The sequence below is a fragment of the Uloborus diversus genome, chromosome 3 (genome assembly GCF_026930045.1).
Source record: "Uloborus diversus isolate 005 chromosome 3, Udiv.v.3.1, whole genome shotgun sequence".
Lineage (NCBI taxonomy): Eukaryota > Metazoa > Arthropoda > Arachnida > Araneae > Uloboridae > Uloborus > Uloborus diversus.
The window spans coordinates 55107967-55131680 of record NC_072733.1 but is presented as its reverse complement, the minus strand read 5'-3'; the positions used below and the strand labels follow the sequence as shown (position 1 = coordinate 55131680).

Below are 23714 nucleotides of genomic sequence, written 5' to 3'. Positions count from 1 at the left end.
TTGAAACATATATAGAACTATGTCAAAGTATATTTTTTCGACGACTTGATTTAAAGGCATTTTTGCTTATTTCGACGTTTGAAATCCATTAATCATTATGAAAAGCATTTATATAGTAGCATTGTTATTTATATAGAAATTAGAAGCAAAATAGAAAACTGCAAACATCGAAAAATGTTGTTTTATGTAAGAAAAAAATATTGAAACACTGACGTTTTTTTATGCGACTAACTTACTTTTCCTACATCAATCGTGATGTTGGACTAACTACTGGCAGCAGGACGATGTGGTGCCATCTATTGGCAGCATTTTTAACGTTTTTTTAAAAACTTGGAGTTTTTTAATTGACAAAAAAAACTGTATCCGCCGCACCTGTTATATGCACCGCACCAGCAATTTTTTGGCTTTTTTTTTCTTGTAAATGCTGCGGTGCTTATTCCCAAAAATATGGTAAGCTCTTTTCAACATTTCAGATTTGGCCTCAAAAATAATTCTTCAAATTCATTGTTTCAATGAGTTTGATGACATAGAAAATTTAGTAACAAGAGAATTAAGAGATGTTGAAGATATTGCTAATGAAGTGCCTTATTGTTATTGATATGTAAATAAAGAAGATTAAGCAAAAAATTTTGAAAAAAAAATAGAACCGACTTCAAAATTGCTCTAAAAAGTGAAAAATAATTTTATCCTTTAAACACCTACGATAATACTTTTAAACGTAATTTTTGAAGTTGACGCAAAAACAAAAAACAAAATCCAGTGTAACCATGCTTCGTTTATACTTACTTCAGAAAATCATCCAAAGTTAGGAACCAAACATTTATATTGTTACTCAAATATGCTGTTAATCAATGCATAATGTATGTGGTAGTGAAGAAACTGGGCCTGGTTAAATTTATAATTGTAGTTAAGTTATGGCTGTGAATGGTTTTATCAAGCGTTTTTGCGCCAACTTCAAAAATTACGTTTAAAAGTATTATCGTTGGTGTTTAGAGGATAAAATTACTTTTCACTTTTTAGAGCAATTTTGAAGTCGGTTCTTTTTTTTTTTTTTTTCAAAATTTTTTTATTTCATTCTTTTTAGTGTAAATGTATTTCAGAAATATCAAGAAGTTACTATCCATAACAAAACTTCACCTTATTTTTTCATAAAAATGCTCCATACTAAAAAAAAATAAACAACTAAAAACATGCCTAAAACTTTAAGCGATCGACACTAAAAATTTATCTTTGTCCCTGGAATTCATTTGTGTGTTAATTAAATAATATTAAAATAATTAATAATATTACGTTTTCCCTAACTAATTTAAATTTCACAGCATACAAATTGCTTTTTATGCAAACCTGTATCTCCTTACTTAGCTCAGATCATCTGTTATTGGCATAGATTATAACAATAAAAATACTACTATATATATAGTTGAGGCAAAACTAACCTAGTAGCATTGTGAAGGCTAAGCAGATCCTTATCACTGCGTTACCTCGCTTCCAGGTTAGGTTTACCCCCACGATAGAGCAATGACACTGAAAATACTTAATGCTTGCTTCAGAGAAGCCTTCATTCAAAATTATCACTACAATTACTATTAATGTTACTGTTGTATGGCACCAAACTTTTCTAACAATGGGTTTTATATTTAATCATTTAATAGGGAAATTGCATGAAATTTACTGTTTTTTGACCATAACTTTTATTTTAAAGAACAAATATGGCTAAACAAAGTAATGGGACCTAAGTTGAGCCATCCCCTATCCATTAAAAAAAAATCATCAAAATCGGTCCACTAGGTGAGACGCTCTGAGTCCCGGTAGCAGAAACTGCGAGACGCGAGACGTACGTCGCAGATTTTTCGGCGGCCTGCAGATAATTTTACCAAAGAACAAAAAGAAAGAAAGAAAAAATAAATAAATAAATAAAAGGGAAAAAGAAAAAAAAAGAAATACAACTTGGAAAAGATCGTTTGGAGATCGCTTTTTGAGCGATGGATGCTTCAGCATTTCAGCTAGAAACATAGTCGCCATATTTGGTCATTCACAAAATCAAAGTAGAAAAGTCAAAAGTTTTCAAAAACAAAGATGAATTGGATATTTTATTTTTCTGCCAAGAAATGAATATAACTTAAAATGTGAAGCAAATCTTTTTTTTTATTTATTTTATTTTTTATTTTTTAAAATAATTTTCTTGAGAAATGAAAAATTTTATGTAAAAATTTCACCTTATCCTCATTTCTTTGGACGCAAAAGCGCTAAAACTTTTCAACTAAAGTTTAGTCTGATGAGGATTTTTATTTTTAAAATATTTTTTGCAACAAATACAGAAATTTATGTCCAAATTTTTAGCGTAGTCGCCATGTTTGGTCATTCCCAAGATGTTGGTACGCAAAACTCATGAAGTGCCTATTTTTTTCAAAAACGGAATTGAGTGTTTATTGCAATGCAAACTGTTGAAAATTATGCAAAATGTGCCATTTTTTTCGGATAATTCTTAATTATTGTCATTAAAAATGCAAAATTTTATCTTCAGAATATTATCTTCATTTCTTTAGAGGCTAATGTGCTAAAAACTGACTATTTCACCTAAATTGTAGTTTTTTAAGGAGTTTGAATTTATTACTACTTTTATGTAACAAATTCAAATATCTATTTATAACCATGAATTTTTCGCGTAGACGCCATGTTTGGTCATTCGCAAGATGGAAATAAACGATATTATTGCTTACTCAAGTTTCCAAAAACAATTGGATATTTACCTCAACACAAACTATTGAAGATAACATAAAATGTTCAATAAATCATTTTTTTTCTTTTTATAAAATATTTTTTTGAAAAATGCGAATTATTATCTGCACAGTTATATTTGATCCTCATTGATTTGAAGGCTTTGCTATAAGCTAAATATTTCATCTAAAGAGCAGTTTTCTGCCAACTTCTCATTTACTAATTTAAAAAATTTAAAAACCTATTTCAACGCAAATTTTCCATATTAAAATTAATATGTTTCGAATAATTGTTTTTCATAGTGTGTAGAGTTATTATTTTTATGAAAGTGGTGCAGGCTGCTGTCTCCCCCCCTTAATGCTTTAAAACTCGGCGACAGTGGTGGCCACTAAGTTTTTCGGGTCTAGTGGCCACTGGCCAGTTGGAAAATTGTCCAAGTCTTGACCTTCACAAAGGACTTGTGTATTTTATGAAAACTTAAAATAAAACTAATAATAATGCTGCAGATTATTTTCAACTACCTAAAATAGTGTCGCAGACTGGCTAGAAAGTTTCTGCTACTGGGCTCTGAGTGGACAAACAAAAAAAAACATACATACGGTATAAACTGATAACCGCCTCCTTTTTGAAGTTGGTTAAAAATGGCTGCTAACCATATTAAAGCGTTAGAAGCTGTAGAGAGAATATTTGCAATTTAATTTTGCAACTGAAATTTTTTTCTTATTTGTATGAACTTGAATGAACTGGTTCTAAAATTCATCCACAAAATTAACCATCTGTTACACAAGGTAACAGTGATTTTGGTGCTGGGGTTTTTGGAACTGATTTCATATGAATTTTGTACCCTGAGTTCAAATATGACATCAGTTTTTGTCCAGAAGCTCAAATTTCTAAGATATAACATTTAAATATACATAAAACAGGTTGAAGTTACATCTATAGGTCAAATAAAACACAAAACTGGGATTTTTTATTCTTATTGTGTTGTACAAATAATAAGAGATTGATTACCAAACAGTCCAATTAGGCTCTTGGGACATAGGTTCCTAATTTTTAAGAGCCTCAAAAATGACTAAAATTGTAGCAATCTTACTTAAGAAAACTTTACCTTAATTTTCTTTTATTTTCTTAAGTTTTTTCCTTTATTTAGTTACCTTTTTTATGTGTACTTAAGTGTGGGACACTCTGCCTCCCAACAAATATTTTGAACGTGTGGTAAAACACCTCAACACCCCTGAAATGGTGGTTCTCCATTAATGTTTATGTTTATAAGGTTTGACTTCAGAGGAACCCACAAAAAATGTCTATTTCGGGTTACCCGCTTTATTAATCAGGCATGAAAAATACTGTATACAAAGATCCAGCTCATCACACTTTTCAAGAAGCGAATATATGCAAGCCAAGAAATGACACATTGACCTTAACTTGTTGAAACGTTATTACTAAACTTGTCAAACTTTTACCGCATCTGGTGAATTTTCCTTTAAGTTACTAGATTGCAGGCTGACAATAGGGTAAATATGCCAGAAGCAATCCTTGTTTAAGTAGCCTACACTTGCTTTAGAAGTGTGCAAAATGGAGCTAAAACTGCACATTTTGGGTAAAACAGCAGTATTTATCTAAAAAAGTAGAGCTGCTAGAGAAAAACTAATTTCATATTTCGATTCAGAGCCCCAAGCATATCTAAAATCAGTTCCCAAACTCTAGGCACCAAAGAAAAAAAAAATTTTTGTTGGCCTGTGTTATGGATTATTTTAAGCGGAAATAGATTGTTATTAGCTACGCTACACTTTTATTGTTTTTTTAATATAGTAGTTATATTACAGTAATTGCCAAACTTATTAATGTCAACTAGTTTCTATAGAAGCATTCTTATTCATGCTCTCAGCTGAACTTATGTTGCTTTTTAGACTTGAATAGACTTTTACTTATGTGTTGTTCTCACTTATGAGTGACTTTTTCTATTGTCCCTTGTACTAGTGCATAAGTAAGAGTTCACTGTAACTTTTATATTCTTATAAGAAGATAATTCCCATTTGATACTGAAGCTAAATCTTGGAAACTTTGAATTTATTTGGTATACCAACTGGAATACTGTATCATTTCATGAAATATCCATGCTGATAAATGGTGGTGAACAGTTTAGTAGATTTTCAGACAATTCTCTCAAGATTTAATTTCATATTAGGTATCTAGTATAGTGGTGCTTTGTAATCCTGTGAGGGAGGTAAAACTTCAGTTTTTCCTGTAGGCATTTTCTCTTCATCCTAGAATATTTTTGGGATATTGAAAATATGAAAGCTATTAGTAACTTATACCTTTGTATGTCTAAAGGCACACAACATTCCACTGGTGAAAGGTTTGCTACTTGGGGATGGCTCAAGTTACACCATATAAACTAAATTTGTTGGCTGAACAGTTCATGGGGGGCCAAGGTCTTCTGTGCCCATCTCAGTTTTTGTGACAAAAGGCTCTGGGGTGCTAAGGCAGATGTTCTGGTTATGAGGTCAGTCAAACACAAAACCCAGCCAAACACAAAGTCTCCCAATGTTTAGTTCCCAAGCATTCTAGGTACTCATTCTATCAGCCCACTGAAGAGATGCAAGATTGAGTCAACTGTACTCAACCTGGGTCTACAGCATGGTGGCGCAATTACTAAATTACTGGGCTTCATAACATAGTGCATATGAACAAAATGAGGTTTTAAACATATTCAAGAGATAAATTAATATTGTAACAATTTTTAAATTCATTACTGAAGCTATAATTGAGATCTGAAGTAAAATGAAAAAATAAGATTTCAGAGTCTACATATCTCGTAATTGAAAAACTAATGTACTGCGGACTTAGTTGGCTATGAGGGCTTCGTTGCTTGTAAGTGCTATCACCTGATGCTAAAAGCAAAAATAAATGCCTATCTCATGTTTGCATTTTAGAGGGCTACAAATAACAAGGTGAGGGCAGTCCACTATTGTTGACGACTCTTGGCTAGAAAAAAAAATCAAAAGGATTTGCTAAACGTATGTTTGGGTTCTTTTTAGCCAAATCATTGATTTGACTTTTAGCAATTGCATTTTTTTTCCTAATAGTTTTATTTAATATTAAGCGTGCCTGTATATATTACTTAATATTTATTATGCAGGGAAAGCCTTGCTCCAAACTAAGTAAAAGTGCTCAAGTCTGAAATTTTCGATCACCTAGTTTAAGGGTTACTTAAATAAACTGGTTTTCAAAGCATACACTTAGCTGGTTAAGGTACCAGATTTAATTATTTATTGCCACATTTTAAAGTAAGATTCTGAATGTTGGGAAAATGTTTTACAACTCTGAAATAAAAATTCTCCCTTAAGTGTATAAAATGTCATAGATTTGCTGTGTTTCTTATTTTCATAATTTTTGTTACTTTATGCTCTTGTGAGTTTTTTTATTAAGCTTAGTAGTATGGGAAAGTGGATTTCCTTCTAAAGATTTCCAAAATTTCTAGAAGGAAAAAAGATTTTTGTACAAGTTGGCTATTTTTGGATAATCTTACGACTGCGTTTGACTATTTTACTAAATTTTCACCTTGCAACTTGATCAGAGTACAAATCTGCCTAATGTACAGCGTCTTCAACTATATGTGTTTGACATTTATTATAATTTTTTTCTCATTGCTTCTATATGATGAATGTTAGATTCTCTTCATATATGCATTGAAACTTTGTTGTTCCTAAATTAGTCAGCAGCTGGTATATGCCTCAAAACCCCATATTTTAAAATTGGAGGAAAACACAATTTTTAAGTCTAAGCGTGACTAGTAGCTTGTTGTAGAAGTGCATGGTTCAGAATCCCTTCTTTGCCTTCCTCTTCTTTTTTTTTTTGCTTAATAGAACTGAAAGAGGATGTTACAAATCTTACTAGAAGAAAAATTTGCTATTTAAATCTTGACCATGCATGTTTTGCGCAGAAAGGTACAGTTAATTTCTGAAGTTTTCAGGAAAGTTCAAAAAAAAAATAATTTAAATTGACCTGACTCTCCCCCCCCCCCCCAAAAAAAACTATAATGTATGGATATGGCTTAATTTATGATATGCCTCATTCTCTGGAGCAATAATCGTTTGTCAACGAAAATAAAATTCTTGCATTTGGAAGAATTTTTGATGTATTTAGGAATGAGCAACTTCTGCCATTTGGGAAGTTATGTAAGAAATGTATGATATATATGTCATCTAAAAATTATTACTTTTTTTCTGTCTTATAAACAAATAATTCCTTTTTCTTTCAGATAATACATGTAAACCAGAAATATATACATCAAACAAAACAGGTATGTTTTCTATTAAGTTAGAAAAAAAAATATATATATATATATGAATTTGATCATCTAACATGCATAGTGAACAGAAGTAATAAAACGATTTAAATATTATATAATTATATTGCATAAATACTTGATGCAATCCGGCTTCAAATCAGTTTAATGTGTAGTAAGCTCTCTAAGTTTTAATTTGCTACTTATATAATTTTACCATACTCATTATTAAAGCTAAGATTTTATCTTGCTATTGAGACTTTGTCTATTGTAGGTTTCATTTAGAAGACATAAATTTGTTGTGAACTCTTTTTTTTTTTACTGCAAATCTCAGATTATTTCTTTAAAATCCTAGCCAAAAAAGTTATCTCAAAAGTCCTGTAAATCAGTGTTTCTCAACCTTTGAAGTGTGCCCCCTATAGGGCACATAAATTGATTTCAAGTCAGGTGGTAATGTTTAAAAAATAATGAAGTAAAATTCAATTGCACAAGTTTATGGGTCACGTGTAAATAGTTTTTGACACTACCCTCTTTTGAGATTTTCAGTGCAGTTTTCATCCACATATTGAAAATAAAGAGTAAGGCACTAAAAAGGGCCTGAGGTGTGCTTTGTTGCAACTAAAACCTAACATTCAAAACTAATAAAGTACAGAGTGGCAACCATCAAATTAATGTGGTTTTAGCTCTTTAATTACTGATTTCATTTCTTCTTATAATAATCTGTTTGAAATAAAGTTATGTGTAGTAATATTAAATGTTATATAAAAGGAATGTGAGGCACAAAGTAAAATAGTTAAGATAACTTCCTTTTTTTAAATGAAAAACTAGGAAATTTGTTCTGAGAATTGCAGTACATAATGAAAAAACAATATATTTCATAATAAAACTTGCATTGGAACATTATTTTTCACTTTTGGCAGTAAATATGAACCTCCAAAAAAAGGTGGAAAATAAAATATTTTCCAATGACATATTTTTTATTCAATTATTAATGATATTTTTTGATCAAATAAGTTAGTAAATAAAGTATAAATAAATGAAAAGGAAATTCAACAATAAATGAATAAATAAATATATTAATATGAGAAGAAAATAAAAAGTGCATAAAATAGTAAATAAATAAGAAATTAAGTATTTAAATGAATAAATAAGGGAATGAATAAATGAAGTAATGTTAATGACATTATTAATAAGTATGTCAGTGATTTGATAAAAAAATTAATACGTGAATGAAATGAACAGTTTCTTTTTGCTCTATTCACTTTGTCCCGCCTGTACTTGACTAACTGTACAAAGCATTTAAAATACAATTGAACTTCATTTTAAATAAATACTGCACCGAATGTTAGTAGGCCAAAATTGGTATTTAAAATGTTAATAACAAGAACTTGATCACATAATAATAAGAAAATATTACACTATGAGTTTCAATTTTTGAAAATTGCTTCTAGTATTGTACTCTTTGATTTTCAGAGGTAGTTTTTTCTTGACTAGAATAGATTACATGTGTCACTATTGTCCGTTTCTCAGCAGTTGAGACTTGGCCACGCCCCCAACACGTGGTATCGGAAGATTCTATATGCGTTTTTTGGGGATGAGGTTTCAGAACAACACCGAGAAAGGTTGCCAGTTGGCCATCGTTATCGCGCTGGATTGTTCTATAATTTTCTAAGAAATCACCTCCCACCTTCTCTCTCGAAAAAAAAGGTGTGCTACAAAGACAATTGTTCAACTTAAAAGTATTTTAAGATTTGCAGTGTATTTCTATACCTTTTGGGTTAATTTATCATTGATTTTGCGAAGGAAATCCTAAACGTTCTGTTTTTCACGCTAAGTAAACATTTTCTGAAAACACGATGAACAGCAGGTGAAACTGCTTTTGCAATATTTCGAACTGTTTTGCTTCGAATATAATGAAGAATTAATACATTTTCGAATAGTTCATTTGCGAATACGAGCCATTTTTAAAATAATACGTAGATTTGTGAAGTGAACAAGCAAAAATTAATGCCAAAAGATTTCTTAACTATCACCGCATTGAAAATATAATAATTTTTTTAAAAAATGGGAAAACGACAGACGATAACTTTAATTTCGAATTTTTCTGAAAATATTTCTCTGTCACCTCATTTTTGGCCCATTTCAAACAGTCAATATTTTGTAAAAAAATGTTGGGTTGGTGTAATCATGTAGAGACAGTATGAAAAGCTATTGAACTACTATTTCAATTCCTAGGCACTTCATTTTTTACCATACACATTTAAAGCGTACGAACAATTTTGGAAGCCTCAGTAGGTAAGTTGCACTCTGTGTGACACATTTCAATACTTTAGTACTATTTTCAATAAGGCTTTTATTCTTCAGAAATGAAAAAAGGAAAAAAACAAAAATTAAACCTTTTCACATGCCTATATGGTTATCTACAGAATAATTGAATAAGTGCCTGAAGCAACATTTTATGTTATTGTTTCAACCTATTTATTTTTGTAAATACAAAAAAATATATATGTTTTTTTTTTTCAAGTTTTTTTCGATTACTCTAAAAGTAATTCAGTTCTTCCAGTACTTTTACGAAACAGCGTTACGTGTGGGGATCATAAAATAGGCAAAAATTTGTCTCCCATATTCTAATACAGCTCCGAAGAAGGGCGGATACAAGGGAAGGGCGATGGGGGTGATCGCCCCCTCCTTGAGTCGAGAAGCAGAACACTTCCACGGCATATTTTTGACACTGAAGTTGAAATTGTTTTAGCCTATCTTCAATAGTTTGATGAAGCTCTTGCTGTCTGGAAAATGAAATTGTAGCACATATCTTAACACTTTAGTGATAGGGATCTGAACTTTGTATCGGCAGTATTTCAAAGTTCCAAAAACTCAATTTTAGGCGATTTTAGATGATATTGAATAGGGTTTAAGGGCTCTTCTCAGGGAAAGTTTCGAAAATTGCCCCCGCCCAAAAAAAAGAGAAACTATTTTGGTACACTCCTCCGCAATTTTGTAGAAATGGAAGTCCCCCCCCCTCCCAAATTAAATAAAATGAGACAATCTTTCATGGTGTTTGGAAGGGGGGGGGAACGGAGGTTTGCGAATTTATAAAAGGGTGTGAAATCAATCGCCCCCTCCTTGAATAGTTTCTGGATCCATCCTTGGCTCTGAATGTAAAATGCGTAATTTTTAGCCAGAAACGTTGCTATAATCAACCTATTCAGTTGTCCAACATATCGCACATTGCCAAAGAAACTGACTGAACAAAAAAAAAAAAAAAAAAAACAGCAATGGAGAATATTAAGGTTTGACGCAATAGTAATTTTGAGCGATTTAGTCTCAAATATTATATGCGCAATCAACTTATTACATGATGTATATTAATTAGTTTTTGAAGTATAGATACATAATGCATACTTTAAGCTCGAAAAATATTCTTCCAAATTATGAAATTTTAATGATGTGTCATTATTGATGAAATAGTTTCTACCCCCCCCCCCCTCCCGCACCATTTAGGTGAGCTAACTTTGCGGTTTTTGTGTGGAGAAAGAGCATTAAATTTAGATTTTAAATCAATAGCCGGTACAGTTTTCCCAGATTTTGAATTCACTTTCCTTGCCGGGGTGTTATATAATTCTTTGTTAAAAACATACATGACCATAAAAAAAATTGTGATTAGCGCTATCCATGGGGAAGGGGGCGAGCTGGTCTTTTCCCTTAAAACAATTGTTAGTGCGATTTTGGTGACTTAGTGCAAACCTAAGGAGCTGTTCACAAATGATGTCACGCTTGAAAGGGGTAGGGAGGGAGGGTTCGGAGTTCATGAACTTCTGACAGTTAGTCTCAAGGGGGAAGGAGGGGATTACAGAAATGTGACTTCACGTATTCTAGTCCAAATAAAAGCGTTCGTTATAGCAATATGTTCATTGAACATTGTGTGAGATGTGACGAGGGGAGAGGGTAAGGTGAAGTGTAATATCCTTTATGGACAATCCGTGTGGACGTTATAACTAAGTGTTATAACTAACTTCGTTTCTGATCCCCCCAGAAACGAAGTTGGGTACCCCCCCCCCCATGCGGTGGGGTAGTTGTCATCTCTTAAGACGCCCCTACCGATGTAACTATAATTTTAAAACAGTATTCCAACCAAAGTCGCTTTTTATAATGCACCGAAAATTATTACATATTTCTAAACATTAACGTTCATGCAATACTTAGAGAAATAACCTTGATTTTAATAGTCAATTGCATTAATATATTTCAGATTGATTTTTTATTGTTTTCTCATTTACTTTTATTTCTCACATACAAATCCTTTCTGGAACAATTGGCCAGTCCCCGCCTTTGGTTCAACCAGGTTTTTTTTTAGGGGGGAGGGGGGGGGGCAACTTTTGTTCGAATTATGTTTTCAGCATTTTTTAAAAATAACTGCTACTGTAGATCTACTGACAGTATATCCACTCTATATGATCTGAAATTTTGTACATTCCATACTGGTGCATCAAAGACCCAACCCCTAAGAGCTGCTGAGTCACCTCCTCCCCCCCTGAAGAAAAGAGAGGGAGTAGGTGAGAGATACTAAGTCTTCAAAAAGAACCTAATCCTTAAGCATTTCAATGCCACAGTCTGTGTGGCAATGAAATTTTCCTGCCCCCTACCCCATTTTTTCATCAGCGCACTTGCAATTTCGAATATAGGACGTTAGTGTTTAAAAGAATACTGTTCAAAATTCAGAAAGTCTATCCTTAACAGAAATGTTTCATTCAGAAAACAAAATAGCTCACTTTTTTTTTTTTTTTTTGTAAATACAATATTCATAGTTCTGAAATTTTCAGTTTAAAAAGTATAGGGTCTGGTGGGGTAAAGTGGTCATAAAATCGTAGGTTTTCAACTTTGGTGGATAATAAATACAACAAATTCTTTAAACACTTCAACTTTTTTTGTTGTTATTTTACATTGCATTATTGAAGAACACGGTACATTGAATTTTAGGAAGAAAAATATTGATTTTAGTAGTTTTATAGCACTTTCTCTTCCCTATGTTTTTATGACCACTTTACCCCATGGGGTGGGGGAAAGTGGTCATAGCATGGGGTAAAGTCGTCATAGTTAAAAATAGATGCAAAACCGTTATAAATAACCCTAATATTTGTATATTTCGGTTGTTTTTATAGTTATAAGTATATTTACGAGTACATGCGTGTATACGCGAATATATACGTGTCATGTTATACACGATTGAACACGTTCCTGTATACCTCAGATGCATGCATGCACGTGCCTACTCAAGTATATACGTGTATATACAAGTATATAAGCATATATATGAGTATATAAGCATGTATACCTGATTACCTACAGGAGTTTATACGTGTCACGTGTATATACGTGTAACGTGTATACACGTCACGTGTATGTACGAGTATATACGTATATAAACGTACATCATATGAGTGTATGCACTTGTATCTCGAGAAAATAGGTGCATACTTAAGTATATATTTGTATAGTAGACGTATATACGCATATATGAGTGTACATACATATGCGGGTATACACAAGTTAATTCGTGGATACATCCAGTGCATCTTTGTACGTGTCTACTCACGTATACATGATATGGAATCACAAATATATATGCATATATACGTGTAAACATGATTATATGCTTGTATAAACGTATACATGTACATTTACATGTATACACCAGTACACATATGTATACACGATAATATACGCTTATATACATGTCGGCCTACAGAGTGAATCTAAGATCTTGGGCAAAAATCAAAGGGGTGTGAGAGGGGAGGATAAGAAGCAAAGAATCATTTGGAAGTTATAATCACGGACGCCCTACATGCACACAAAGCCAGAAACTGATGGATGCAAAGCAGGGCACAAATTTGTTGCACAAAAATGATTTTACCTAACATTTTACTTTTTAAGAAATATTTAGAGCAGTTGTTAAAAGTTAAGGCCTGTAGTAGCTCTAATACATGCATCACAACAAAGGCGCAGCGGCAGATGTAAGTTTTTCAAAAGTCTCGGTTTCCAACAGAGAGTGATCTGTGAATGCGACGCATGTATTACAGCTAAAGGCCGCAAATTTCATCAATCGCTTTAAAACCATTCTTAAGACCTAAAATGTTGTGTAAAACTGTCTTTGTGTAATAAATTTGACTTTTTTTTGCATCCATCAATTTCTCGTTTTGCGTGCATGTAGTGCGTCAGCATTGTGTTTGTGACCATATGTTCCTTATGATTCTTACTTCTTATCCTCCCCTCTAACACCTTTTAATAATTTGCTCAAGAGTTTAAACTCACCCTGTGTACTTGTATTTTTTATGCTTGTATGTAAGTGTTTACTTGAGCACGTACGTGTATATACGTGTCTACCTGAGTATATAAGTGTTCTTATATATACCAGCATAAGCGAGCATATAGGTGTATAGTAGAATGTATAGCTGTATGGATAAGAAATTCTTGCAGATACCCATATACGTATTTATTGGCGCATTTATGTGAATACGTCTATGTATGTGCCTACACGAGTATATATGCGTATGTATATGCATATACTCGTATATTTAACCCCGTTTACTGTAAAAACAATACATATTAAGTAAAATTAATATTTAATTTGTATCTGCCTTATACTTAAAGATTGTGACATTAGAAGAACAATATTCGTTAAGCCTAATACTATGACCACTTTACCCCATCTTACTTAAGTTGTTCTAAAAAAATTATCTAAAATAGATTCAGCTAACTGCTAATGCGTAAGAGTTCTTGAGACATGGAGGAAGCTTCCTGTACAGTCAATTTGTTCCTAATTCTAACAAACAAAATTTCCCAAGGAAGTTAAAATAGGTGTTTAGATTTTAAATTTTTCCATATTCACGCAAAATATTTTTTACCAAATAAAATTTTGCCATTCATAAAATTTTGTATTCAAAATGTAGTTTCTAACTGCTCTACTCTAAAATAAAATTTTCACATTCATTCGAACATTTATTTCCAAACTATAACCATCTATTTGACGTATGACCACTTTACCCCATTGACCACTTTCCCCCACCAGACCCTAGATTCCCTGTAGACAACAATTACGCGAAGCTAGAAAAGAAAGGAAAGAGCACAAAGAACATTTTCGCAAATTTAAATGCCCGCCAAAGTTAGGGTTGTCTCAATTGCGAGCGGTAGCGATCACCCCCCCGCGCTAAAATTAGTTCTGCTTTCGGGAAGGCATTCCGAAGTGTCTTCTCCTCATGAATGCACAATACATAGTTGAAATATTACTAGATATGTGACGCTAAGAGCAGAATAAATATTTCACCATTTCACTTTGCCCCACATTCCTTTACATACTTATTTATATTTTCCTCAAAGAGCATGCTTCTGCTATCCTTACTAGCTACAGTTTCAAATTCTGATTTTCTCACTGTACTACTTGTATCAACCACATGTGAGGTCACACCCCCTTCCCATCACCACTACTACATCAGTGTTTAAGGCACAGAGCCTGAAAGATTGAGAACCCTTGCTTTAAATATTGTACTTTTAAAGCACTCTTATCAGGCAACTACACTTTGTTTTAGAAACTGTTGATATTCATACTTGATCCTTAATGTACATTTGATAGACAACTCGTGTCCTAAATTAAGATCACAAACATAAAATCTGAGATAGCTGGAACACTATTCAATCTGTTGTCACGAAATTTGGTACAGAGGTATCTTACAATGGGAAAGAGAACATAGAAACATATCAATATGGGAAAGTTTTAATTTGGAATAAATTTTAATTTGGAATTGAGAAACAGGTTATATCAAAAAGCGTTAAATTATGAATCGGAGATAAAGCATTTATCTCATGAAAATCCTGTCTAAAAAAGAATGGGACCACCCCACACTAATATACAAGCTTCACAACTAGCTTTCATACCGTTTATGTGTAAAAAAAAAATAGAGTTCCATAAAATGAGTAGGGACTGGTGGGGGAAAGTGGTCAATGGGGTAAAGTGGTCATTCGTGAAATAAATGGCTATAGCTTGGAAATAAATGTTCGAATGAATGTGAAAATTTTATTTTAGGTTCGGGGAGTTAAAAAATACATTTTGAATACAAAATTTCAAAACTGGCAAAATTTTATTTGGTAAAAAAAAAATATTTTGTGTAAATATGAAAATTTTAGAAATCTAAACACCTCTTTTAACTTCTTTGGGAAATTTTTTTTGTTAGAATTATGAACAGATTGACGGCACAGGAAGCTTCCTACATGTCTTAAGATTGCTTACTCATTAGCAGTTAGCTGATTTTTTTTTTAGATCCTTTTTTACAACAATTTCAGTAAGATGGGGTAAAGTGGTCATAATATTAGGCTTAACGAACATTGTTCTTCTAATGTCACTTAATAGATATGTATAAGGCAGATATAAATTAAATATTAATTTCACTTAATATGCATTGTTTTTACCATAAATGGGGTTAAGTATAAGAGTATATACGTATGCATACGCATATACTCATGTAGGCGCGTATATAAACGTATTCACATAAATGTACCAATAAATACGTATATGGGTAGCTGCGATCTGGGTATTTTTTTAACTATGCAGATATACTTTCGACTAAAACGTATATACTTGCTTTTACTCGTTTGTATACGAACACTTATATACTCGGGTAGACACGTGAATACACGTACGTACTCAAGTAGACACTTACATTAGGGTGTCCCAAAAAAATCAAAGTGGTTTTTTTTAAACGCATACCCTCTTATTTTTTTCCTTTTATATCAAAACCGTTGTAAAAAAAGTTTCATGCAGTTTGAAGCAGGGTAACCCGTGCCGACTTCCGCCTAAAGGCTTAAACGTGTAAATAGCACGTGTTTTCATAAGCAAGCCAACGCTGGCGACGCGATACTTTGCGAAGCTCAAAACAACTGTAAATAGTGCACAGAAAACAAATGAAAACAGAAAAACATATGTTGGGGGGGGGGGCTTATCCGTAGCAATTTGCAAACCGTCAAACATGTCAGTACGAATACAGTGAGCGCAGTCTAGTCCTTCCATAGGGAACGAAACATGGCGGTGGAATTGCAAAGTTTGAAAAAAGAGATATTTTTAATAGGAGTCGTAAAACACCAAACTACGGGCTTGCAAACTTACCTCTAACGGACAAGTTCTGTCTGTTTTGTTTTATAACATTTGAGAAGTAAAATTTAACCATCAGTGAAAGTGCAAATCTCGCTATTCGGGAATGCATCATCTTTTGGGAAAAGGCACGCATTCCTACCAAATCGTTGCCAAATTGTGTGAACAAACTTAAAAACCTAAATTAAATTTGGAGAGACTTTAAAAAAAATGCAAAGAAACTGCAAGTAGTATTCAGACAGCGCCAACAAGAATTTTAGAGTAATTTAAACAATTTATTCAATATTGCACATGCTGATGCACTTCAGTTAATCAAAATAGAGGAAGATGGGATTTTCTTGCAACTCCAAAGAGAGCCCAGCCGACGTGATCACTTTAGGTGGAGTGGATAAAAAAACTTGCGACAAAGAGTAAAGGGCTCGACTTTGAGCTGTCAAAGAAGAAAACAGGCGCATTAAATACGATTCCACTTCAACATCCTTGGAATTGTATGAGCATGTACAAGAAGATTCCTCTTCGAGTTCTAGTGAAAATATTAATTCAGAAAATTTCCCTGAAACATATAAATCAGTACCTGGAACAAGTATATTAGAACCTGGAACAAATATATCAGAACCTGGAACATATATATCAGAACCTGGAACAAATATATCAGAACCTGGAACAAATATATCAGAACCTGGAACAAGTATTCCAGAACCTGGAACAAGTATTCCAGAACCTGGAACAAGTATTCCAGAACCTGGAACAAGTATTCCAGAACCTGGAACAAGTATTCCAGAACCTGGAACAAGTATTCCAGAACCTGGAACAAGTATTCCAGAACCTGGAACAAGTATTCCAGAACCTGGAACAAGTAAATATGTAATGAGGAGCGATTTTATTACTCCAAAGTCGGTTGCTGCATTGGACAGGTGTCCAAGTATACAAGATTATGTGTTTATTCTTGAAGCTACTATTGACGCACTTGAGTGTAACATTGATGAATGTCCCATAGGTAAATATTCAATTCAAAGAATTCGAACTGAAAAGCGGAAGGAGCACGAGGAAAGAAGAAAAATTGGTTTTCAGTACGAGGTAGCATCTGTTGTGAATTTACCTTGGGATATGAAACTGTTGCCTGCTTTCAGTGGTCAAAAATCAAAAGAAGATCGCTTATCTAAAGTTATTTTATATGGATGTAACGGAACAACTCATTGCTGAGTCTAAACTAGATAATTCCACAGGAAAAGAACAAACAAAGGCTGTTTGAAAGGCAGTTTTAGATTGGAATCTCGAAGACAAAGTTAAAACTCTCTGTTGTGATACTACAGCTTCCAGAACAGGTCCTTTAAGTGGTTCTTGCGCTATTCTTGAGCAAAAATTTGATAGAGAAATGCTTTCTTTTGCTTGCCGCCGTCATATATATGAACTGATCTATCCCACTAAAATACAGTGCTATGGAGGAGCTGCGGAGCTGTTCCGAACTGTGCCCTAAATTGGAAAATTTAGTCTGTGCTAAACTTAGTAATATGACTATCAAGAGTTTATAAAATTGCCTATCATATTTTTAGGTGGAGATACAAAAAATGAATTTAAAATAAGACCACCGGGAGCCATGCACAAAGCTCGATGGATGGCTCGAGTGATTTACTCCCTAAAACTATAACTATTTTATTTAGTTCACAACTAAAATTAGATACGAAGGAAAATGAAGCATTGCTTGTTTGTAGTGACAATATACGTGAAACCATGGCTTCAATGTATTTTGACAGTCAAAGCACCCAACAAAGATTTGTGCTTTTTGATAAAAGTGTACAAAAATGTGGACCCAATTATCTCAAAAGCTGCTGTACAAAAATTGATCCCGCTTTTATGGTATGGTCAATAATATTTCATTCCTTGATGTGAAAAAGACTCTCAATGCTTAATGCAGTAAACGATGCAGCTGAAAGAGCTGTAAAAATGATGCAGGACTTTCATTGTTTGCTAACAGCTGATGAGGAACAAAAACAATCTGTGTTACGTTGCGTTCAAGAGCAGCGGAAGCTCTATCCTGACTACAAAAAGCAAACATTGAATTAAAAATATGTGCAGTAATGTTTCTTTTAGTCTAATATTGTTGTAAATATCTGCTTCAAATAAATTGATGTCGCGTGTAGTAAGGAATTATGCAGTTAGCAATCTTTCCACTGTAGTTGCCGTACAGGATTTCAGGTCCAACTTTGACCTCAAGTCGGCACGGGTTCCCGTTATTTTATTGCAATGAAACTTTTTTTTCATGTTTCTGAGGTGAAATGGAAAAAATTTGGAGGGTATGCGTATTCGATTTCACAAATTTTTTTTTTCACCATTATATCTTGGAACACCCTAACTTACATACAAGCATATGACATACAAGTATACAGGGTGAGTTTAAACTCTTGGGAAAATTTTTAAAAGGTGTTAGAGGGGACAATAAGAAGTAAGAATCACAAGGAACATATGGTCACAAACACAATGCTGACGCACTACATGCACGCAAAGCCAAAGACTGATGGATGCAAAACAGGTCACAAATTTGTTTCACTAAGACAATTTTGCACAACATTTTAGGTCGTAAGAAAGTTTTAAAGCGATTGAAGAAATTTGTGACCTGCAGCTGTAATACATGCGTCTCAATCACAAAGCACTCTCTGTTTTAATAACGAGACTTTTGAAAAACTTTCATCCGTCGCTGCGCTTTTGTTGCGATGCGTGTATTAGAACTACTACGGGCCGTAACTTTTAACAAGTGCTCTAAATATTTCTTAAAAACTAAAATTTTGAGTAAAATCATCTTTGTGTAAAAATTTTTTGACCTGTTTTGCATCCATCAGTTTCTGGCTTTGTGTGCTGTAGCGCGTCAGCGACCATAAGCTCCTTATTATTCTTTGCTTTTTATCCTCAGCTCTCACACCCCTTAGATTTTTGCTCAAGAGCTTGAATTCACTCTGTAGGCATACATGTATATAAAGCGTATATACTCGTGAATGCATATATGTGCTGGTGTATACACGTTAATGTACGTATATACGTCTTTTCAGGTTTTTAATTGTGTTCACACGTATACATACGTATATACTCGTGCTTCCATATAATACATGTATATACATGAGTAGACACGTACAAACACGCACTGGATGCATCCACGAATTAACTCGTGTATACCCATATATACATTTATGTACACTTATGTATATACCCACATGTACACTTGTACATATATGCATATATACGTCTGCTATACATGTAACTACTCGGGTATACACGGTATCTACTCATATATGAACGTGATTACTCATGTTTACACGATACGTATATACTCATAAATACACACATATATTAGTGCATATACTTGTAACCATAAAAATAACTGAAATATACAAATATTAGGGTCATTTAATATGGTTTAGCATTTATTTTTAACTATGACTACTTTACCCCATGCTATGACCACTTTCTCCCATCCCATGGGGTAAAGTGGTCATAAATACAAAGGGAAAAGACTGTTATAAAAACTAATTAAATTTTTTTTTTCTAAACTTCAATGTACTGTGTTCTTTAATAATGCAATGTTAAATAAAAACAAAAAAAGTTGAAGTGTTTAAACAATTTGTTGTATTTATTATCCACCAAAGTTGAAAATGTACGATTTTATGACCACTTTACCCCACCAGACCCTACCAAGCATGCTTCAGGGTTCGTGCGCTCTTTACAAACTCCTTATAAACTCCTGCTTTTTAAGAAAAGTAAATAAGGGCCCTTAAACCTCCTGAGTTTTGCTATTATCCCCTTACAAACTCCTTATTTTTTTATTCTTACATCACCTTAAAGATTTTCTTCTATTGCCGATACGAGTGATTACGTTATACCGAATTTTACCGGAATCCCACTATTTTTTTGTCTGTTAATACAAGAAATCCAAATTTTTCATTAGACTATTTTCTTCCCCACATCTGATTTTTTTTTTTTTTTTCCAAATTTCTGACGCTTATGTTGTTATAAATAACATAATATCTTTTAGACTTATTAAAGTACCATTCTAAATTTTTTCTTTTTTTTTTCCTTTAATAAATTTTTTTATTTGCCATTTTTAGACTTTTGATGCTTTGATTTTAATTAAAGCAATCTCTTTGCATCCAATATAAAAGTTGAATTTTTGTGATTTTTGATGCTTATTATGCGTTTATGGAGGGCAAATAAATGAAATTTCTTTTTATTTCTATAAAACTCACACAGTTAAAATTTTGAAGCTTAATTTTGTGCCCTTTATGAGAGTCAGAAAGTTAAAATCTAAGTCGATGGTTTAGTTTGATTTTTTCTTCAATTACGTCGATTGTTATTAATAACACGTTTATTGTAGAGCTCTAAAATGCAATTCTAAAATAATTTACTTAAATACATTCTGTTATGTGCTGTTCTTTATACTTTTAACGAGTTCATTTTGAAAATCGCAATCTCTTTGCATCTGCTATGGATATAAGATTTTTTGCATTTATGATGCTTACTATGATTTGTATGATTGAGGCAAAGAAATTATGTTAATTTGTATTTTTATTAAAATCATTAAATTGAAATTTTTTTAATGAAATTCATGCTCTTTGAGTCAAGTGTCAGAAAGTAAGTACGGGATTACTGGTTGAAATTTATTTTTGTTTCAACTTCTTTAAGTGTTTTAATACATACATAACATCTGTAGTTGGCAGGGTTTGTAATTTTTTTGATTAAAAAAAAGTCAAGATTTTTTTTTTAATTTAAAGTCTTTTTTTTTTTTTTTTTTTGGTTAGGAAATTGTTAGTACCTGTTTTGTTTTTCAGAAAATCTAATTTTCAGTCACATCACTTTTTTTTAAATTTATTTTCAAAATAAAACATATTTCAACAATGTTCCCCCCCCCCTCGTATTTGAGGTTGATTCCAAAGCAGCTCAAGTCTAAGAAGCAGTAAATACATATTTTACTACAGTCGACGCTCATTATAACGACCACACATTATAAAAACCGTCCCATTATAACGACCAGTGGTAGAAGTCCCAACTTTGTTCCTATAAACTCTATGTTAATTTGCTTTCGTTATAACGACCGTTCTGTATCGTCTAATCCAATACAGCGACCGAATCAGCGGAAGCTATTTCTTTTGGTCTTTCCAATAAAACAAATTTGTAGCTTAAAATTACATTGATTATTGTTTACGGACACCTGCCTGAAGTTTTCAGTGTCAAATCTAACTTTAAGAGGGGGGGGGGGATTACCATTCACCACAGCTAGCACAGAAAAAATAATGGGAGGAAAAATCGAGAAAATTCCAGATTCCTAAGAAAAGGAAGTTGACAGATGTATTGGTAGTTTGGTGTTTGAATCTAGTATTTTTTAAAGATTTGGGGTTCTCGAGGGACTTTTAAATGTTTCTTTGGAAAGCAAGAGAAACACAATTTATCACCTATATCTGAAACAGAAAATAATGTTTTGCAAAAATCACGTCTGCTAAAAAGGCAGACCTCTGTTTCTGGTTTTATCTTTAGAAATTGTTGTGGTAGTAGTAGTAGATCTGAAAGTGTGTAACATTTTCCTCCCTATATTTTCTACTTTAAAACTTCTTTAATATTATGTCATAATATTTTGCACACTACTTTTCTAAAAATTCCTATGATAAAAAACATTTGGGCATTTACTTGAACATGCATGATGACGGTGTACATTTTTTTAATTTATACCTCTTATAACGACCACTCGTTATAAAGACCTTTTTCCCTGGGACGGAGATGGTCGTTATATCGAGCGTCGACTATATAAATTTAGTATGTTTGTCCATTCCATGCATTGTATGAAAGCAAAAATAATTAATATTACAGTTGTACATATTTTTTCTGAAATACATTTTAAAAAATGCATCTTGAAACAAAAAACTAGTCCTTAAAAAGTAAAATGAACTCCTACAAAACTCCTTAAACTCCTTACTTTTAATTTTCAAAATTGAGTTATGAACCCTGTGCCTTTGAACCAAACACTAGGGGTTCCGTGTTAGGCTGACCACTTAACTAGATTATCTGCCTCGCAGCCTAGAGTCCCTGATTAGGAAAATTGAGTTGGGCACAGTAGGCCTTGGCCCTCACATGCTGTCGTATCATAGGGTATATAAGAAACCCCCCCCCCCCCAGTTTTTGTCTCCTTTTTGTTTAAATTGAGTTCTCAACTTATATGAGTGTATGGTATTCATTATGCTTCATTTTCTCGATGAAAATTACTATGGATTTTTATTCTACAGTAAAACAAAAAAAATTTTTTGGGGGGGGGAAGCTTTCTTGGGATAGGACATTGATTGATGTCTTAATGGATTGCTTGTATTAAAAATCCTATAATGAAAATTTGTTTAGGCACAAGTGTGTTGATTTAGTAGGAATTAGGCTTTAAAGGGGGGAGAGTTAAATCTTTGCTTGACTGCATATTTGTGCATTTTTGAGTAAGCATTTAATTTTCTCTTTAAACACTTAATTATCTAATGTGAAATTATCACTTTCATTTAATGTATGTTAAATATATTAAATGACAATAATTACTATGTTTTTTCCTACATGGTTTTAATGACTTGTTTTAATCAATGTTTATTTTAGTTGTAGCAGTTGCTGATGGTTTGGATACATCTTTTGATGTACTGACAGTTTCTTCAACTCTGTATCATGATCATAACATGGTACAAAATACTGCTGTAGCTGTAGTGGTAAAATATTTCAACTTGGAAAACATTTTAGCCTTACCTAGATGTGTTGGTTGAAGACAGAAATGGAATGAACTCGGAATTTCAAATTTACTCTGTTCCTTGTTTGTTCAAGATTAGTTGTGGAATTCTGGAAAAAGCAAGACTTTTTTCCTTTGTGATACATTGTGATACATTAAGTTAATGTGAAGATTTTTTACATCTTCTCAAATGTACATATATTTTAATATTTATGTAAAAGTATTCTGAAATTTTCTTTCTATCTATTGAAAAATTTCCAAAATTTTAGTAAGATTTTATGCAATGTTATTGACATATTATTTAGATTTTGTTTCACAGAGCATATTGTATATATTAAATTTTCACACACTACTCTAGTTTTATTGATTTCATTTCAACATTTATAGTACAGCAGCACTTATTTTCGCCCATACAACAATATGGAAATCATAAGATAAGTTATTATTTCTTTTATCTGTAAGTAAATCCTACCAAGTGATAGCAGAATATTACAAAAAATAATTGCAAAATCTAGGGGTCATTCCACAAAATTTTGACAAACATGGGTTGCTAGACCTTTTTTATTTTTTCGAATTTTATATGAGGTGAAATATATACTAAAGGAACTAAAAAGCCACAAGCGGAAATATTTTCCCCCCCTTAAGTTGTGCTTAGTCAAAAACTGCAAGTACAAAATGCTATATAATTCTTAAACTAATAGAGAGATATGCACATAAGTTGAAAAACTACTGAAATCTAGGGGCGTTTTTTCTAATCTGATACTTAAAAACAAATTAATGCCTTGTGATTGGTGCGTTTTATGAGAACTATACTTTTCTGTTACTTTCATATT

At 32.6% G+C, this 23714-nt stretch overlaps 1 protein-coding gene across 1 annotated transcript in view; it reads left to right on the top strand.

The window, feature by feature from the left end:
- The window catches only part of LOC129218242 (uncharacterized), a 75306-nt gene extending 52085 nt beyond the window's left edge, over positions 1-23221 (top strand). The window contains 2 exon segments of the mRNA XM_054852466.1: positions 6983-7024; positions 22758-23221. Of these exon segments, the coding sequence (XP_054708441.1) occupies positions 6983-7024; positions 22758-22918 (203 nt within the window). The 3' untranslated portion in view covers positions 22919-23221.
- Positions 23222-23714: the final 493 nt, after the last annotated feature.